Source organism: Salvia splendens, chromosome 17 (genome assembly GCF_004379255.2).
Source record: "Salvia splendens isolate huo1 chromosome 17, SspV2, whole genome shotgun sequence".
Classification (NCBI taxonomy): domain Eukaryota; kingdom Viridiplantae; phylum Streptophyta; class Magnoliopsida; order Lamiales; family Lamiaceae; genus Salvia; species Salvia splendens.
Window position 1 is genome coordinate 10,829,999 of NC_056048.1, and position 14,781 is coordinate 10,844,779.

At 38.9% G+C, this 14,781-nt stretch overlaps 1 protein-coding gene across 4 annotated transcripts; it reads right to left on the minus strand.

Moving 5' to 3' along the window:
• Positions 1 to 153: 153 nt before the first annotated feature.
• On the minus strand, positions 154 to 14,166 carry LOC121774839 (PHAF1 protein At3g51130-like). Of its 4 annotated transcripts, none has more exons than XR_006045036.1 (19): positions 14,005 to 14,166; positions 13,662 to 13,772; positions 13,393 to 13,475; positions 13,041 to 13,115; positions 12,937 to 12,945; positions 12,794 to 12,861; positions 12,608 to 12,713; positions 12,487 to 12,547; positions 12,244 to 12,410; positions 2,546 to 2,608; positions 2,129 to 2,176; positions 1,897 to 2,010; positions 1,711 to 1,810; positions 1,542 to 1,621; positions 1,294 to 1,398; positions 1,150 to 1,221; positions 852 to 958; positions 456 to 546; positions 154 to 349 (listed from the first exon to the last, which is right to left on the minus strand). XR_006045036.1 is itself a non-coding variant. In XM_042171705.1 (17 exons), the coding sequence occupies exons 2-16, from the start codon at positions 13,753 to 13,755 to the stop codon at positions 1,174 to 1,176; spliced, it is 1,221 nt and encodes a 406-aa protein (XP_042027639.1). In that variant the 5' UTR covers positions 13,756 to 13,772; positions 14,005 to 14,166; the 3' UTR covers positions 154 to 958; positions 1,150 to 1,173. The 4 variants fall into 4 exon arrangements, 2 of the variants coding, with proteins under 2 accessions (XP_042027639.1, XP_042027640.1); XR_006045035.1 differs by having other exon boundaries at positions 820 to 958; XM_042171705.1 differs by having other exon boundaries at positions 154 to 958.
• Positions 14,167 to 14,781: the final 615 nt, after the last annotated feature.

Consider the following 14,781-nt stretch of genomic DNA (forward strand, 5'->3'; position numbering starts at 1 on the left):
CCATAACTTTCCATTTTCGTCTGCCCCATTAAAAATAGCACACTTTTATTTTTGGTATACTCCTTTCTCTCATTACTATACTAATTGTATAGTAAAAGCTATATCATCCTAAAGGTTTCTATTACTATGGGACGGGGGGATGAACAACTACAATTAAGAAACATAAGAGTTGATGATACTACGTTACAAGACTTGCCTTTTATACACAAACCATTTTACTAGGTTTCAACAGAATTCCTTCAAATAAGACATTGGTTTAGGGCTATGTAGAATTAAACCTCTTCCCACACATGTTGAGCATCCTTGAACATTCTCTCGATTGCATATTCACCATCATCAAGCAAGATCTCTGGCTCAAAAATGGGGCCCAAACCGTTGTCTTAAAATATCAAGAAATAAACCACAAATAACGGCTTAGTTAAATTACGAGAAAAATATAACATAGTTTACCGTACTTGCGAGATAGCAGCATATTGAGCAAGGCCGCTTGCAGCCGCCTTCATGACTAGTGCAGACGGACAGTTGGGAATGCTCACAACAATCCTCCTTCAAACACGAGATCGACATGACACCAACATGTGTTAAGGTTATATACTGAAAAAACATGTTTTGGGCTACGTTGTTTTCTAAAACCTTATTTCCTTTTATTAATGAGAAATAAGTTACTGTAATTTTTTATCTGAGTTGCCTTTTATATTCTAGTGATTATATTATTTACAAACAAGTTACATTGTGGGACGGATGGAGTGCTAGATTCATTCTTGATCCGTCTACAATCTCACTCTTTGAAAAATGAAAGACGAAATAAGCAATTAATACCATCTTTCGCAGAAAGGCAACTATGTTTACACCTGCTAACATAAATATACAAGTTGAATATATGTTCAAGCACTGGAAATCATGTACAAGAGAAAGTAAGGCATGCCCGATCACCATTCTACTGTACAGCACCATGTTCCTGCAAAAACATCACCGCAAGTTTCGACAGTGAGTTGACAAACAACACCAGCGGCTCACAAAAAGCATTGAAGCGTTCAAAGTTTCATATTGGATTGTGTTGATTCAGTCTTAAAGATGCTATTGCAGTTCAATAATAATGAACTGTACTTATTATAAGACTGAAATATAAGCACCGAGGAGAGAGCTCACACGATGTACACCTGCTTGGCGGAACTAAGACTGGAAGAGAGTTACAGTTGCAATGTAACCATTTTTCATGACCTGTTAGAACAAATAGGAGTAGACTCGAGATATGAGTTATGAATGAAACAAATGAGTGTAAAAATGTTGTACCTCGAAGGCAACATTTGGGTATCCATATACAAATGTAGATCCTAAAAGGTTGCTGGTGGACCCTTGTGTTTGGATGGCAGCACGTCCGCTGTCACCCAGGATTTTCTGCAGAGTGATGTATATGTTATTCCTTTGACACTCTAGTGGAAAGACAAAATACAGAAAGTGCTAGATATTGACACTCTGTGCTAAAGACTACTTGTTAAACAAATAGAAGTCGATGTCTAATAACTCAGAAAGCATAACACCTTAACTTGCTCCCACTTTGTGCTAGGCGTAATGACACATTTAGAGGGGTTATTCACATCCTGATGAAATGACCCATCATCTGGCATTTTAAAAAAAATAAAAACAAATGAAAAAAATACTCAGTTTAGGGTCGATAACAAGAAGTAATGCAGACTACAGACTACTTACATTCAGAATTATGTATCACGAAGTTGCACTTTGTGTATGAATTGAAATCGGAGTGCCCAGAATAGTTGGTATGCAGAACAAACTTTTTAATTTCATGAGTCTGCAGATCCATCAAAATCAATTTGTCATATCAATGAACTCAAGCAGTCAGATTGAATGGTTTTACTGCAAGATATGAGACAAGACCTGTCCATCGAATAAAATGTCCAAGCCACGTGTAAAGTAATTGTAGAAGTAATAACCACAGAGGGTGGTTCTTGGTTTCGGATCAGGGGCAGAATGGATTGCCATTTGGTCCACCTATGTAGCTCAGAATCATCAGCCACATGTCATGAGAACTAGAAAGCCAAAGAAACTACATACTGGCAAATGACCTCATTAACCGGAAAGAGAGACCAGACTATATACTAGGCAATACCTGTTTCCGGTGAATCTCGCAGGGCCCACCCAATTCAGACCAGACATCCTACATATGAAATAATCATCAACTGATCATACATGAAACATCAATATTTATTTGTTAATCACAACTATACCCTGTCGACCAAGCAAAATGAAAATTAAGAAATAAAATATGAAGAAAGTTTATATTATAATTAGCAATAACATCATACCTCTGCACTTATTTAAATTACAGGCATCTCTCAGTTAGCTCAATTAACTTAATCTATTGTCAAAGTTCCAGAAATATTAAAAGCTAAAAAAAACATACTGGGGAAAATGCACAGCTTTCATTAAAAGATAAAAGGCATGAACTGGAACATGCATAGTAGCAAATAATACAGCAGATTCAAACTATAGCAGTATCAGAAAATTCCATGTCTAGTTTCGGTACCTGAGGTGATGCACCAAAAGATATATGCTGACCACCAACTGTAAACCACAATTCTTCCCCTAACTGTTCAACAAAGATGACAGAAAAGGTCAATAATGTGAGTGTATTACAAATTTTATTTCTAATTGCATGGGAGTGGCACAAATGTGGACCGACACTGGTATTTAAGATGTCAACAATACATAGAAAGATATGAAAATGAGTGGATTTGTGCAGGACTCAATAGACAATAGCACTACAGAAAAATGCAGGTTCTAGTGAGTTCAACAAGTAATATCAGCCATAGAACAAAGCAGAATGTCAAGAATTAAGGTTCTAGGAACTGTTTAATTGGGGAGGTGAAACATGGCCTATAAAGATAGAAATCATCATAATGATGAATCATAAAGCCACCGTCCACTGAATGAAATGATCGGGTTGTGCAAATCCGCATTTTCATCCACATTTGGCAGCTAAGAAATGCTATATTGTACCATTTGCCTATTCCTTTCATGAATACCATATTGAAGTAGCAATCAATTTCAAGCGGTGGTAAAACCAATCATTACACAGTTTTGGGAGAAGCAACGATGCAGCATTTATGGTTTTAGCAGGGACAATATACTAGATGTCACCATGAAGCAATATATATTGTGATCAGTGTTGTTAGGGGCGTGGGGCGCTCTAGGGCGATTCTATAAAATCTGGGGCGTGGGGCGATGGAGCGACGGGGCGAGAGACCCACGAATCGGGGCGACCGATACTTAATAAATAGAATTAGTACCACTGCATTATTTTTAATATATATTTTATATAGTTATATAGGTGTTTGCTGTTTCTTATACTAATTTGTAGTGCATGCAGCTGATTTTTTGTATAAATTTCTTAGTAGTATAAGTGTATAAGTGTAACAGTATGTGCCTTTAGGCCTTAAGTAAGAGAGACCTTTAGGCTAAGTAAGAGAGAAATACCTGTTCAAAATTTCCTAGAAGCATAATACTATAAATAAATATATAATATTATCAGCAGTGTTGTTAGGGTCGCGGGTCGGTCCAGGGCGATGAGGCTGGACCCCGGGTCGCGGGGCGATGGGGCGCCGGGGCGAGGGACCCACGAATCGGGGCGAATTGATAGTTTAAAAATTGATTTAACCCACACCTGTATTCTTTTTAATATGTGTCAGCTACCAATAGATACTAATGGGTAAAGAAATTTTACTAGTCATAATAAAATGTATAATAATATGAATTGTACCTAAGTTATTATTTCTATAGCCTTCTTAGAGTATATAGGGTAATATACATATACTAATAGTTTGCCTTTTGGAAGAAAGAGAAATAGAGAAAGAGAAATAGAGAGAGGGGCATATACATATACTAATAGTTTAGTAATTTAAAAAGATGGGTAATTTAAAAAGGTGCATGTCGAGGAAGAGAGGGGTCACATGCTTCCTTTAAAAAGCTGAAAAGGTTAAAAGTTGTCTTGGGTTTCTAAAAGGTCCACAATTGTCTAGGAAGAGGGAGAAATAGATTTCTTTCAGAAGCTGAAAAAGTAAAAACAATTCAAACCGACGATCTTCTTCTTCTTCCTCGCCCCAGCCGCCTCAGCCGCCCGACCCAGCCGCCTCAGCCGCCCCAACGGCGACCCCTGAATCTCGTCCCACCCACCCACAATGGGGCGACGTCGGTCTCGACCCTTGCGACCCGCGACCCAAGCGCGCTCGGGGCGCGATTTTAACAACACTGATTATCAGTAGACCATAAATAAATATATAATATTACCAGTAGGCGAGTAAGCACCTATAAGGAAGAGTGTACTAAATGCTTTCTTCAAGAGAGAATCAGAGAGATGACTTATTCTATTTATTTAGTAGACCTAAAAAGCTGCAACACTGCCACTAATTGATTACTTAAGACACCTAAAAAGTTGTGCTTAAATTGTAACGTTAAAATATGAGTGATCCCTTCATCTTCCTCATCCCTTCTTCCCTCTTTATTAAATAGGCCGGAATTCTGAGCATGAAACAGCCGACGCCCCACCGTCGCCCCGCGTGCGCTTCAGCCGCCCCAACCCGCCCCAGTCTCGCCCCAGCCCGCCTCATGAATATCGTTCGGCCCCATCCCAAGCGCGATTTTCACAACACTGATTGTAATAGGAATCGTGGTTTAGTATTTACAACTATCGATACAGCATTATATTTATTCAGTTATTTGTTGCAGTAAGGAAATAGTACCCCCTCTGTCCCACTTTAGGAGTCCCAGTTGACTATTTTTTGGTGTCCCACTTTAGGAGTCCCGGTTGGAATATTCCATAAATGGTAATAGGCCTCCCATTCCACTAACCATTTTCCACTCACATTTTATTATAAAACTAATATATAAAAGTAGGACCCACATTTCACTATCTCTTTTCACCAACTTTCCTTTTGCCGAACTCAAATGGGACTCCCAAAGTGGGATGGAGGGAGTAGTTTGTTAGAGATAGCGTTTATCTATTAGATTTAGAGTTGGATTAGGAGTCTTGGTTTAGGGACTGTATTAACTATAAGAGCACCATCTGTGTGGGAGTCAGCAGTCAGTAGTTATTACAAATAGCTCCTCAATGTAACGCCCGTACTTTTTATGGAAGATGACGCACGTAAATCGAGGAACGGTCGAAGGAATTATATTTGGAACAACACCAAATATTATAATTTTGCGTTGGGCGTTTTTAATCGTTGTGAAGACAAGATAACAAAATTTAATAAAGTTCCCGTGAATTTTTAATTGACGAGGGAAAATACGAAAAAATTATAATTTATGAATTTATTTTGGACTTTTCAAAATAAATTTGAAGTCCAATTAAATACAAAATAATTGGATTCTTATTACTTTTTAAATCCACCAAATAATAGTATGTTACTAACTTGGGCTTTCAATTTATCTTTTGAGCCCAAACCAAAATATATTTAATTGAGCCCAACAACATAGGATTTAATAATTTTTTCAAGCCCAAAAGCTTTTCCTTCTTCCTCTCTCTCACAAGGTGGCCGACGGTTTCCTCTTCCATAGGGAAGACTCTCCTTTTTCCACCCCTCTATCTTCCCCCACTACTTCCACAACTCAAGAGACACCCACTACATCCTTAAACCATTCCCTAAACACTTCACATTACACAACAAAGAAAGGAAAAAAGAAGCGCCGAGAGGAAATTTGCCGAGAGAGAAGGAGGAAGCTTGCACCACCATCTTGTGTATTCTTCCACCATTTTTCAACCATCTTGAGGTATATTATCTTTTCCACCCTCAAAGCATGAGTTTAATATAGCATTTCATATAGCCTTGTTTCATAATTCTTCCATAATCAATCCAAGTAAGAAAACAACTAAGAAATAACCGAACGATCGCCGTATATAACCGAAACTGGGAAAGAACGTAACTTTATAAATATAACGCGCGTAGCGTGACGAATCGGAGTGGTTTCGGTGGAGAAAGACCCGCCGCCGGCGACGAGCAACGGCGGACAGCCGTGCTCGACGATCCGGGGCAGGCGACGGCTCCTGGTGGCGACGGCGGTAGCTCCTCTTCCTCGCGGCAGCGGCGGCGTCGTGGCGATCCCGCAGCGGCGTCACGGCAGCAGCGGCGTCACGCTGCTGCCGTGACGCAGCGGCTTCCCGACGGCGACTCCGCGACGGCACAGCAACCCCGGCGACTCCAGCTGCGGCGGCAGGCGGATCAAGCAGCGACGGGGGCGAGCCGGAGGGAGAACGACGGCGACGGCAGTGGTGGCGGTCGGATGGCCGAGACAGAGAGAGAACGACGGGGAGAGAGAAAGGGGGGAGAGAGAGAGAGAAAGTATGTTGGAGGAAGAAGATAGAGTTGGGCCTCTTTTGTTTTTTTGTGAAGTGGGCCTTGATTTAAATTTTGTAGTTGGGCCTTTTAATAATTAACTGGAACTTTAATTAATTTTTGGGCTCTTCTTTTAATTTGATGGGCTCACTAATTAATTTTGGAGAAATAAAGTGGCTAAGGAATTTAATCTCTTGGGCCGATAAATAAAATTTAATCGGGGGAAATTATTTAATTAATTCCCGGAAGACTTTTTGAAGAATGAATAATTTACCTAAGTATGAAATGATACTTTTTCAACGGTAAATAATTACGAAAAGTTAAGCATGCGCTTGAATAATTTTTAGAAATTATTCCGACGACATGGAAAATACGAGGAGCCAACGGAGGAAAAGAACGAGCGTAAGCGGCCGACCGGCGTCGCACGCGACGCCTTGGGCGGCCGCCGAATAACTGAAAATGCACGAAAACCGAGAAAACAAATTAAAAGATTTAATTAGAGTGCATGCATTCTAAAATGGTTTTTGTTACCGAGATTGATATGAATTATACTTGTTATTTGAGGTATGAATGACTTTAAATGTGATATTTGTTGATCTATGAGGTGGTGAAATGTGTTGTGAACTTAGAGTGCCTAAGACTAAGCTAGATGAAACGTGCGCGAACCATAGTTGTAAGTTGACAATTTATCCATCGCTTTCCCGAGCGATGAAAACCAACGAGAATCTGAAAGTGTGGGGTGAATCCCTAATGTGTCAACGCACGACGAGGCAAGGAGAGCGAGAATGCGAATGGAGGTCGGTGGACCAGTGAACTTTTGTTATTTCTTTGGAATGACGCGAAACGTTAGAGCAAGCTTAGTGTGTGAACCATTTTACTATTTTCTATCGTTTTTCGTGAACGATAAGGAAAAAATGCGAGGAAGATTTCAAGAAGATGAGGATAGAGAAGATGAAATGAAGCTTCAAACACGAAAAGGGTGCGAGACAAGAAGAACTGATGCTAAGTGATGTAGCTATGCAACGACAAGAGATCATACTTGCGATGCAAATTAATATAACATTATCTCACATAATTTTGCTAAAAGTAGCAACACGATGGAGACGACCTTTATTGGAGGCAGAGAAGCACACGGATGATGAAAATGTTTTAAGAGAATGGTTGTTATAATATGCAAGAATATTAAGAAGATATGGCCTTTGATTGACTACAATTATTTGGTTGTAATGACGTGATGAATGTCAACTTGGAATCCACGGTTTCTTAAAACGATGTTACCATGTTCGGCCTCAGAAAGACGAGCGAGGGAGTGTGACTTTCGTAGCTAGAATGAATGATTTTAATCAACAGTACTTACTTGGATTCTAAGAAATATTTTTTTGGAACCTTTCAATTAACGGTGAGCCCTCGTCTATTTAAGACCTTGTTCGACTCACAAATCGCAAGAAATGCCCATTATTTCTTTTCCTATATCGAGTCATGACTCACTTTCAGTTCTTGAAAATTTGTGCTTGCCTTTGTAACTTTGGACATCTAGATTAGTAGTCTTCTTTGATTCATCTTTTGTAAGGATAATGTTTTGACCTTATGAGCTGCCGTCATTGAACTCCATTTCTAAAGTTGTTTGAAGTTATGACTTTCAGTATGATCACATCTCCCGTACATGTTTATTCAAAGGATGAAATATTCCTCTTGGAACTTTTGTACACCTTTTTATTTCCTAACTATGAATGCGGCAAGTTCTTTCTTGCAGAGGTGAAATTTTTTTTTTTAGCTCAGTTTCACTACATATATTGTTTCATGCTCAATGATTTTTCTTTCTGCATCACCAAGTGAAGGCTATCGTGTTCTCTTTTTCCTTAATATGTTTGATCTAGCCGATTTTCCTAAAAAGTTCACTTCGCGTTGGTTGCAAACCTGTGAATCCATTGATGTGATTTTATTATTCAATAACCTGATGTCGTCGAACCATGATCAGTGCTACATCATGACATTTGTCTATGCTTCTAAACCCTCCCACGATTGATCATCTCATGTCATGACATGTTTGAGCCATCATTCATTGATGCTGATATTTTGCACATTGATTTGACAATTGAATATCTTATTTGGCAGCCTACTATGGAATTTGAGACTTAATTCAGTTTCATCATGTTTTCATGACCTATCTCATATTCTTTCGAGCTCTCATCAGAAGTAAATTCCCAAGCTCTATGGATTTTATTTGATACCGTTTAAACCATTTAAATCTCAGAATGGATGTGTTAAGTTCAATGGCTTTAGTCCTTGCTTTGTTTACAAACCAATTTTCTCAAGTTGGTGATGAGATTAAGAAGAGTCGAGCTAGAAATGTTGTTCTTGTTTTCTTGATCAATTCTGCAGTTTTTTTTTATTAAGACACTTTCAGCAGTGTTGCTACAATTTTGAAATCAGTTTATATCCAAGACTGTTTGATCAATTTTCGAGTTCTTGATACTGGAATTGGAGGAAAGAGTGAGGTTGAGCTTTTCGAATGCACACGGGGAATAAATTTCCATAATCAGAAATGCGTAAAAGTGATACACCAACTAGAGGCATCGATATAACCACGAACACGAGGTGTTAAATTTTTTTTCAGCTTTTACATACCGCTAATAGCGAGTTGCTAAGGGATCAAACATTATGCTATACCTCTAGATATTGGATCTTGAGCAACAAAATGTGGTGAAAATGCGGGCGTGACGTCTCGCCGCGCTCAACAAGAGAGAAGGTAAAATGTTTTTAAATGAGAAATGTTTATGCAAATGATGTTGGACGTGATGATGAATGGAGTATGATTGATGATAGTATGAGATGAGCAAATTTCTGGACGAAATTTCTGTTAAGGTGGGTAGAATGTAACGCCCGTACTTTTTATGGAAGATGACGCACGTAAATCGAGGAACAGTCGAAGGAATTATATTTGGAACAACACCAAATATTATAATTTTGCGTTGGGCGTTTTTAATCGTTGTGAAGACAAGGTAACGAAATTTAATAAAGTTCCCGTAAACTTTTAATTGACGAGGGAAAATACGAAAAAATTATAATGTATGAATTTATTTTGGACTTTCCAAAATAAATTTGAAGTCCAATTAAATACAAAATAATTGGATTCTTATTACTTTTTAAATCCACCAAATAATAGTATGTTACTAACTTGGGCTTTCAATTTATCTTTTGAGCCCAAACCAAAATATATTTAATTGAGCCCAACAACATAGGATTTAATAATTTTTTCAAGCCCAAAAGCTTTTCCTTCTTCCTCTCTCTCACAAGGTGGCCGACGGTTTCCTCTTCCATAGGGAAGACTCTCCTTTTTCCACCCCTCTATCTTCCCCCACTACTTCCACAACTCAAGAGACACCCACTACATCCTTAAATCATTCCCTAAACACTTCACATTACACAACAAAGAAAGGAAAAAAGAAGCGCCAAGAGGAAATTTGCCGAGAGAGGAGGAAGCTTGCACCGCCATCTTGTGTATTCTTCCACCATTTTTCAACCATCTTGAGGTATATTATCTTTTCCACCCTCAAAGCATGAGTTTAATATAGAATTTCATATAGCCTTGTTTCATAATTCTTCCATAATCAATCCAAGTAAGAAAACAACTAAGAAATAACCGAACGATCGCCGTATATAACCGAAACTGGGAAAGAACGTAACTTTATAAATATAACGCGCGTAGCGTGACGAATCGGAGTGGTTTCGGTGGAGAAAGACCCGCCGCCGGCGACGAGCAACGGCGGACAGCCGTGCTCGACGATCCGGGGCAGGCGACGGCTCCTGGTGGCGACGGCGGTAGCTCCTCTTCCTCGCGGCAGCGGCGGCGTCGTGGCGATCCCGCAACGGCGTCACGGCAGCAGCGGCGTCACGGTGACGCAGCAGCTTCCCGACGGCGACTCCGCGACGGCACAGCAACCCCGGCGACTCCAGCTGCGGCGGCAGGCGGATCAAGCAGCGACGGGGGCGAGCCGGAGGGAGAACGACGGCGACGGCAGTGGTGGCGGTCGGATGGCCGAGACAGAGAGAGAAAGGGGGGAGAGAGAGAGAAAGTATGTTGGAGGAAGAAAATAGAGTTGGGCCTCTTTTGTTTTTTTGTGAAGTGGGCCTTGATTTAAATTTTGTAGTTGGGCCTTTTAATAATTAATTGGAACTTTAATTAATTTTTGGGCTCTTCTTTTAATTTGATGGGCTCACTAATTAATTTTGGAGAAATAAAGTGGCTAAGGAATTTAATCTCTTGGGCCGATAAATAAAATTTAATCGGGGAAATTATTTAATTAATTCCCGGAAGACTTTTTGAAGAATGAATAATTTACCTAAGTATGAAATGATACTTTTTCAACGGTAAATAATTACGAAAAGTTAAGCATGCGCTTGAATAATTTTTAGAAATTATTCCGACGACATGGAAAATACGAGGAGCCAACGGAGGAAAAGAACGAGCGTAAGCGGCCGACCGGCGTCGCACGCGACGCCTTGGGCGGCCGCCGAATAACTGAAAATGCACGAAAACCGAGAAAACGAATTAAAAGATTTAATTAGAGTGCATGCATTCTAAAATGGTTTTTGTTACCGAGATTGATATGAATTTTATGTATTTTCCGAGAAGGTGGTTTGCACGCAGGCTAAAAGTCAGAACGAGGAACTTTTTACGGAAATCCTAAGCTTTTGAGGTGGGCTTTATTACTTAAACTCTTTTATTTGAAATGATATGTTATGGTGAGATAAGGGCGGTTTAAAATAGTATGTCATGCCGTATTTTATGTTTTGAATTGCCTATCTGATTGTCTACTAGGATAATGTCCTACTAGACTTTGATGGTTAACGAATTCGGGTCTGACTAGGGAGTGAGTCCCTACTCGGACTAGTGCACTGATGGGGATCGTGAGCCGTCCTTTGTGGTCGTCCGGTCCAGTGATCGAGTTTGTGGCCACATTCTCGTTTCACATGATGGTTCAGATATGGTATATGATGGAGGATGATAATGATATGTGTCTGCAGACACCTTTTAAGGAATGATTTAGTGTTTCTCGGCCTTTTAAAGTAAAACCCGAATTTCACTCAATGATGGCTCGACATATCTTAACGATGAATGTATTCCGGGCATGAGTTCACTGAGTGCATCAAGTACTCAGCCCCTGCATATGTTTTCCCTATGTGCTGGTTGAGCGTGGACGGGGGACGGAGGATGTTGAGCATTGGACAGAGACAGTATTCAATAAATGATCCGGTTGCTATTGTGTCTTCGTACATAGTAGTAGCTAACTCTCAAATGCTTCCGCTATGCCAAGTTTAGGAATTTCTTTGATTTCCTTTGAATTGTCAAACTATGTCATTCACGTTATGTACCTTCGGGATTTGGAACCCTGTTGATAAATGAAATTTCGTATTTCGATCGATATGTCATACTTCTTTGATTGTTTCCCTTTCTTCCCCGCTTCTTAATTCCCCCACTAGTCACGATTCCCCGTGCTTCCTATCCTTAGGAAGCGCGGTCGTGACATCAATGTAAGAGCACCAGCCGGGGAATATTGGTTTAGGGACTGTATTAACTATAAGCCTAGTTAGAAGACTGTTTTAAGTTCACTCTCTAATCTTTTTTATCTTCAGTTTTCTATCTAGTTTTTCTTTCGTTCCTTTGTTTCTCCATCCTCGTGCCTTTACTCTTATCATATTGTCTACAGTTAACACCCTCATGACCTCACCTATGCTCCTACAATGTAAATAGCATCCATATACTAGTTTTAATATTTTAAGCAAGTCCAATTAAATCACCTTCAGGAGCAATAGTGTTTTTCACACATAATAAGTAAAAAGTATGGTTGTAATTTTTCCACTTCAAATAAAATGAAAGGAAATATATCACCTTCACTGCAACTTCTTCCATGTAGAGGCTGCCAGCTGCTAATGGAGGAACGCATGCCTTCATCATTGAAGATCCTACACCAACCTTACGGCCTGTGGACGAATCATAACCAGAGATACGACAAGCAACTGGGGTTGTTCCGTCGGGAAATTCCAGCGGAACCTCAGCTGTTAAAGACGAAGCAAATGTGCACTAAGCTCCATGAAATAAGAAAAAATTATAATATAAAAATAGGATAATAACCTTCACGGTCATGACAGAACTGTCCATACTGTGAGGGCACCGGAAACACAAAGGATAATCCCTACAAAATGCAGTCATCAAAGACTGCCTTGTCATAGTAATATATGTTGAGCTAACTTACAGGGTAAAATAGAGTGTACACGCCCAGGTCTTTATCATAAATTCCAGGATATGTTGGCCCAAAAAGAGCATATACGGCCACAAAAGTAGCTAGCATAGATGCTCCCCTACAAGTGAAAACATGTCCCAGTCAGAACTACAATAACAGACAAAATAAAAGTTCAAAATTGGAAGCATACAAACATACCCAATCAATGAAGTGGCATACCGCACTTGAAGCCGCTTGACATCAAAGATTTCAATAAGACGCAGGCGCTGGAATAGAGGAAAGGCAGGAATAAGGATATGACGGTGCGGACATATTTTTCAAGTATACATTTATTCACATACCATGTTTAACTGCACAGATAAATTTTCCTATTTGAATAAGGAATTTGACTTGATTAAGAGAATCATCTTGTAAAGATAACCGCATGATCTTAACGATAAAGTACCTGAGACCAAGGATCAAACCTTAGATGAAACCCATGGTCAGGGAAGCTAATAACAATGTCAAATTTCAGTGGTTCCTGCACACAAAATAGAAAATAATACAAGTACATGAATAGCTTTCAAGTAACTCGAAGCTTTCTAAATTATACTTTTAAATTGATTCCACACCAGCAGAAGTATCAAGACAAGATATGGATACACTCAACAATGCTACTGCATTAGATGTAAAAACAGAGAGAGTGCAAGCTCACGGAAAACAAAATGACCACCATAATAACTAACTTCGTCTATAATTGGCATAACCAGAAACAGAAATTGAGATAAAGCATGTACAAAAAACCAAGGAAGAAAAACCTCATCATAGGACTTGACATGAACAACATCGTAGATGTTGGGCTGCTGTTGTATCTGAGTAAAAGCTTCAGAGATTGGCATACCTATAAAATCATAAAATCAAATAGAATCTCATAAATACGTCACCTCCAACCCAATTAGCAATAATCTATGATCACGAATCACCTCAGTAACCATCAATCAAAGGAAGTAAGGAACCCCAGGGTGGAAAAACAAACCCCAGTCCTTTCGATTGAAAACACAAATGCTACACATGTACTGGCGCTCACCGAGAGAGAAGGGGCATAGTCCGCGGCCGGGCCGGAGAGTGAGGATGGTGTAAACCATTGCAGTGCTCTCACACCTGGGTCTGTTTCTCTGCATATTCTTCCCCCTTTAATCTGAAAATTGATGATTGAATTCCGCGAATTTAGCATTTACTTAAACTAGTAGTATAAGGAACAAGGAATCTATCGGCGATATGTTTAACAAGTAAAAGATATGCTTCTAAATCCCCAAAAATTCGGCATGTATCAAAAAATCTAGAAGTAGACGAATTTTAAGCAAATCATAAAATTGAATTAATATATTAAATCAGGTGGTTTTAAAATTAAAAAAATGTATCCAACTCACCATCATTGTAAACAGAGAAACAAATCTGTCTGTATCTCTGGCCGAAAATTAGAACTCTGTGATTCATGATCGGGAGCGGGACTGCGAGAGAGAATGTGCCGCAGAAGCGATGGAAGAAATGGAGATGAGATGGAGTTGGGGAAACGATTTCACACTACTCCTACTCCCATGAATTCAACGTGTATGATGGATGTTTTGTTTTAGTATTAATTTAAAAAATGTCATACTCTCTCCGTTTCCGCGGCAATGGAGACGTTTTTTTTTTTGGCACTTTAGGAAATATTGCGTTAAGTGAGTTAACTAAATGAAAAATAAAGTAGAAATGAAAAAAATGTAGAAAAACAAAGAGAAAATAAAATAAGAGATAATAAAGTAAATAAATAACTATTATTATAAATAATAAAACATACCAAAATGCCATACAAAAATGACAAAATGACTTCACTATATAAGTGTATACTCCTTCCATTATAGAGTATTTCACGAATTCTTTTACGGTGTTATGCTTATCAATGTAGTATTTGTGATAATAAATTTTGCATTTCATTAACTTATTTTTACTCGCGTTTTGTTTAACTTCTTTTTCACTCATTTTTTTATTCTCCTTCATTTCCTATAAAGTGAAATCGTTTTCTTTTTGGCCCATCTCCTAAAATATAAAAAACTTTTCTTTTTAGAAAATTTCTTCCTCTCTAATAAGGTAAGACCCATTTTATTAATACCTTTTTTTACCAGACTAATTTTACATTAAAATTTGTGTTGTTTTAAAAATTCTTT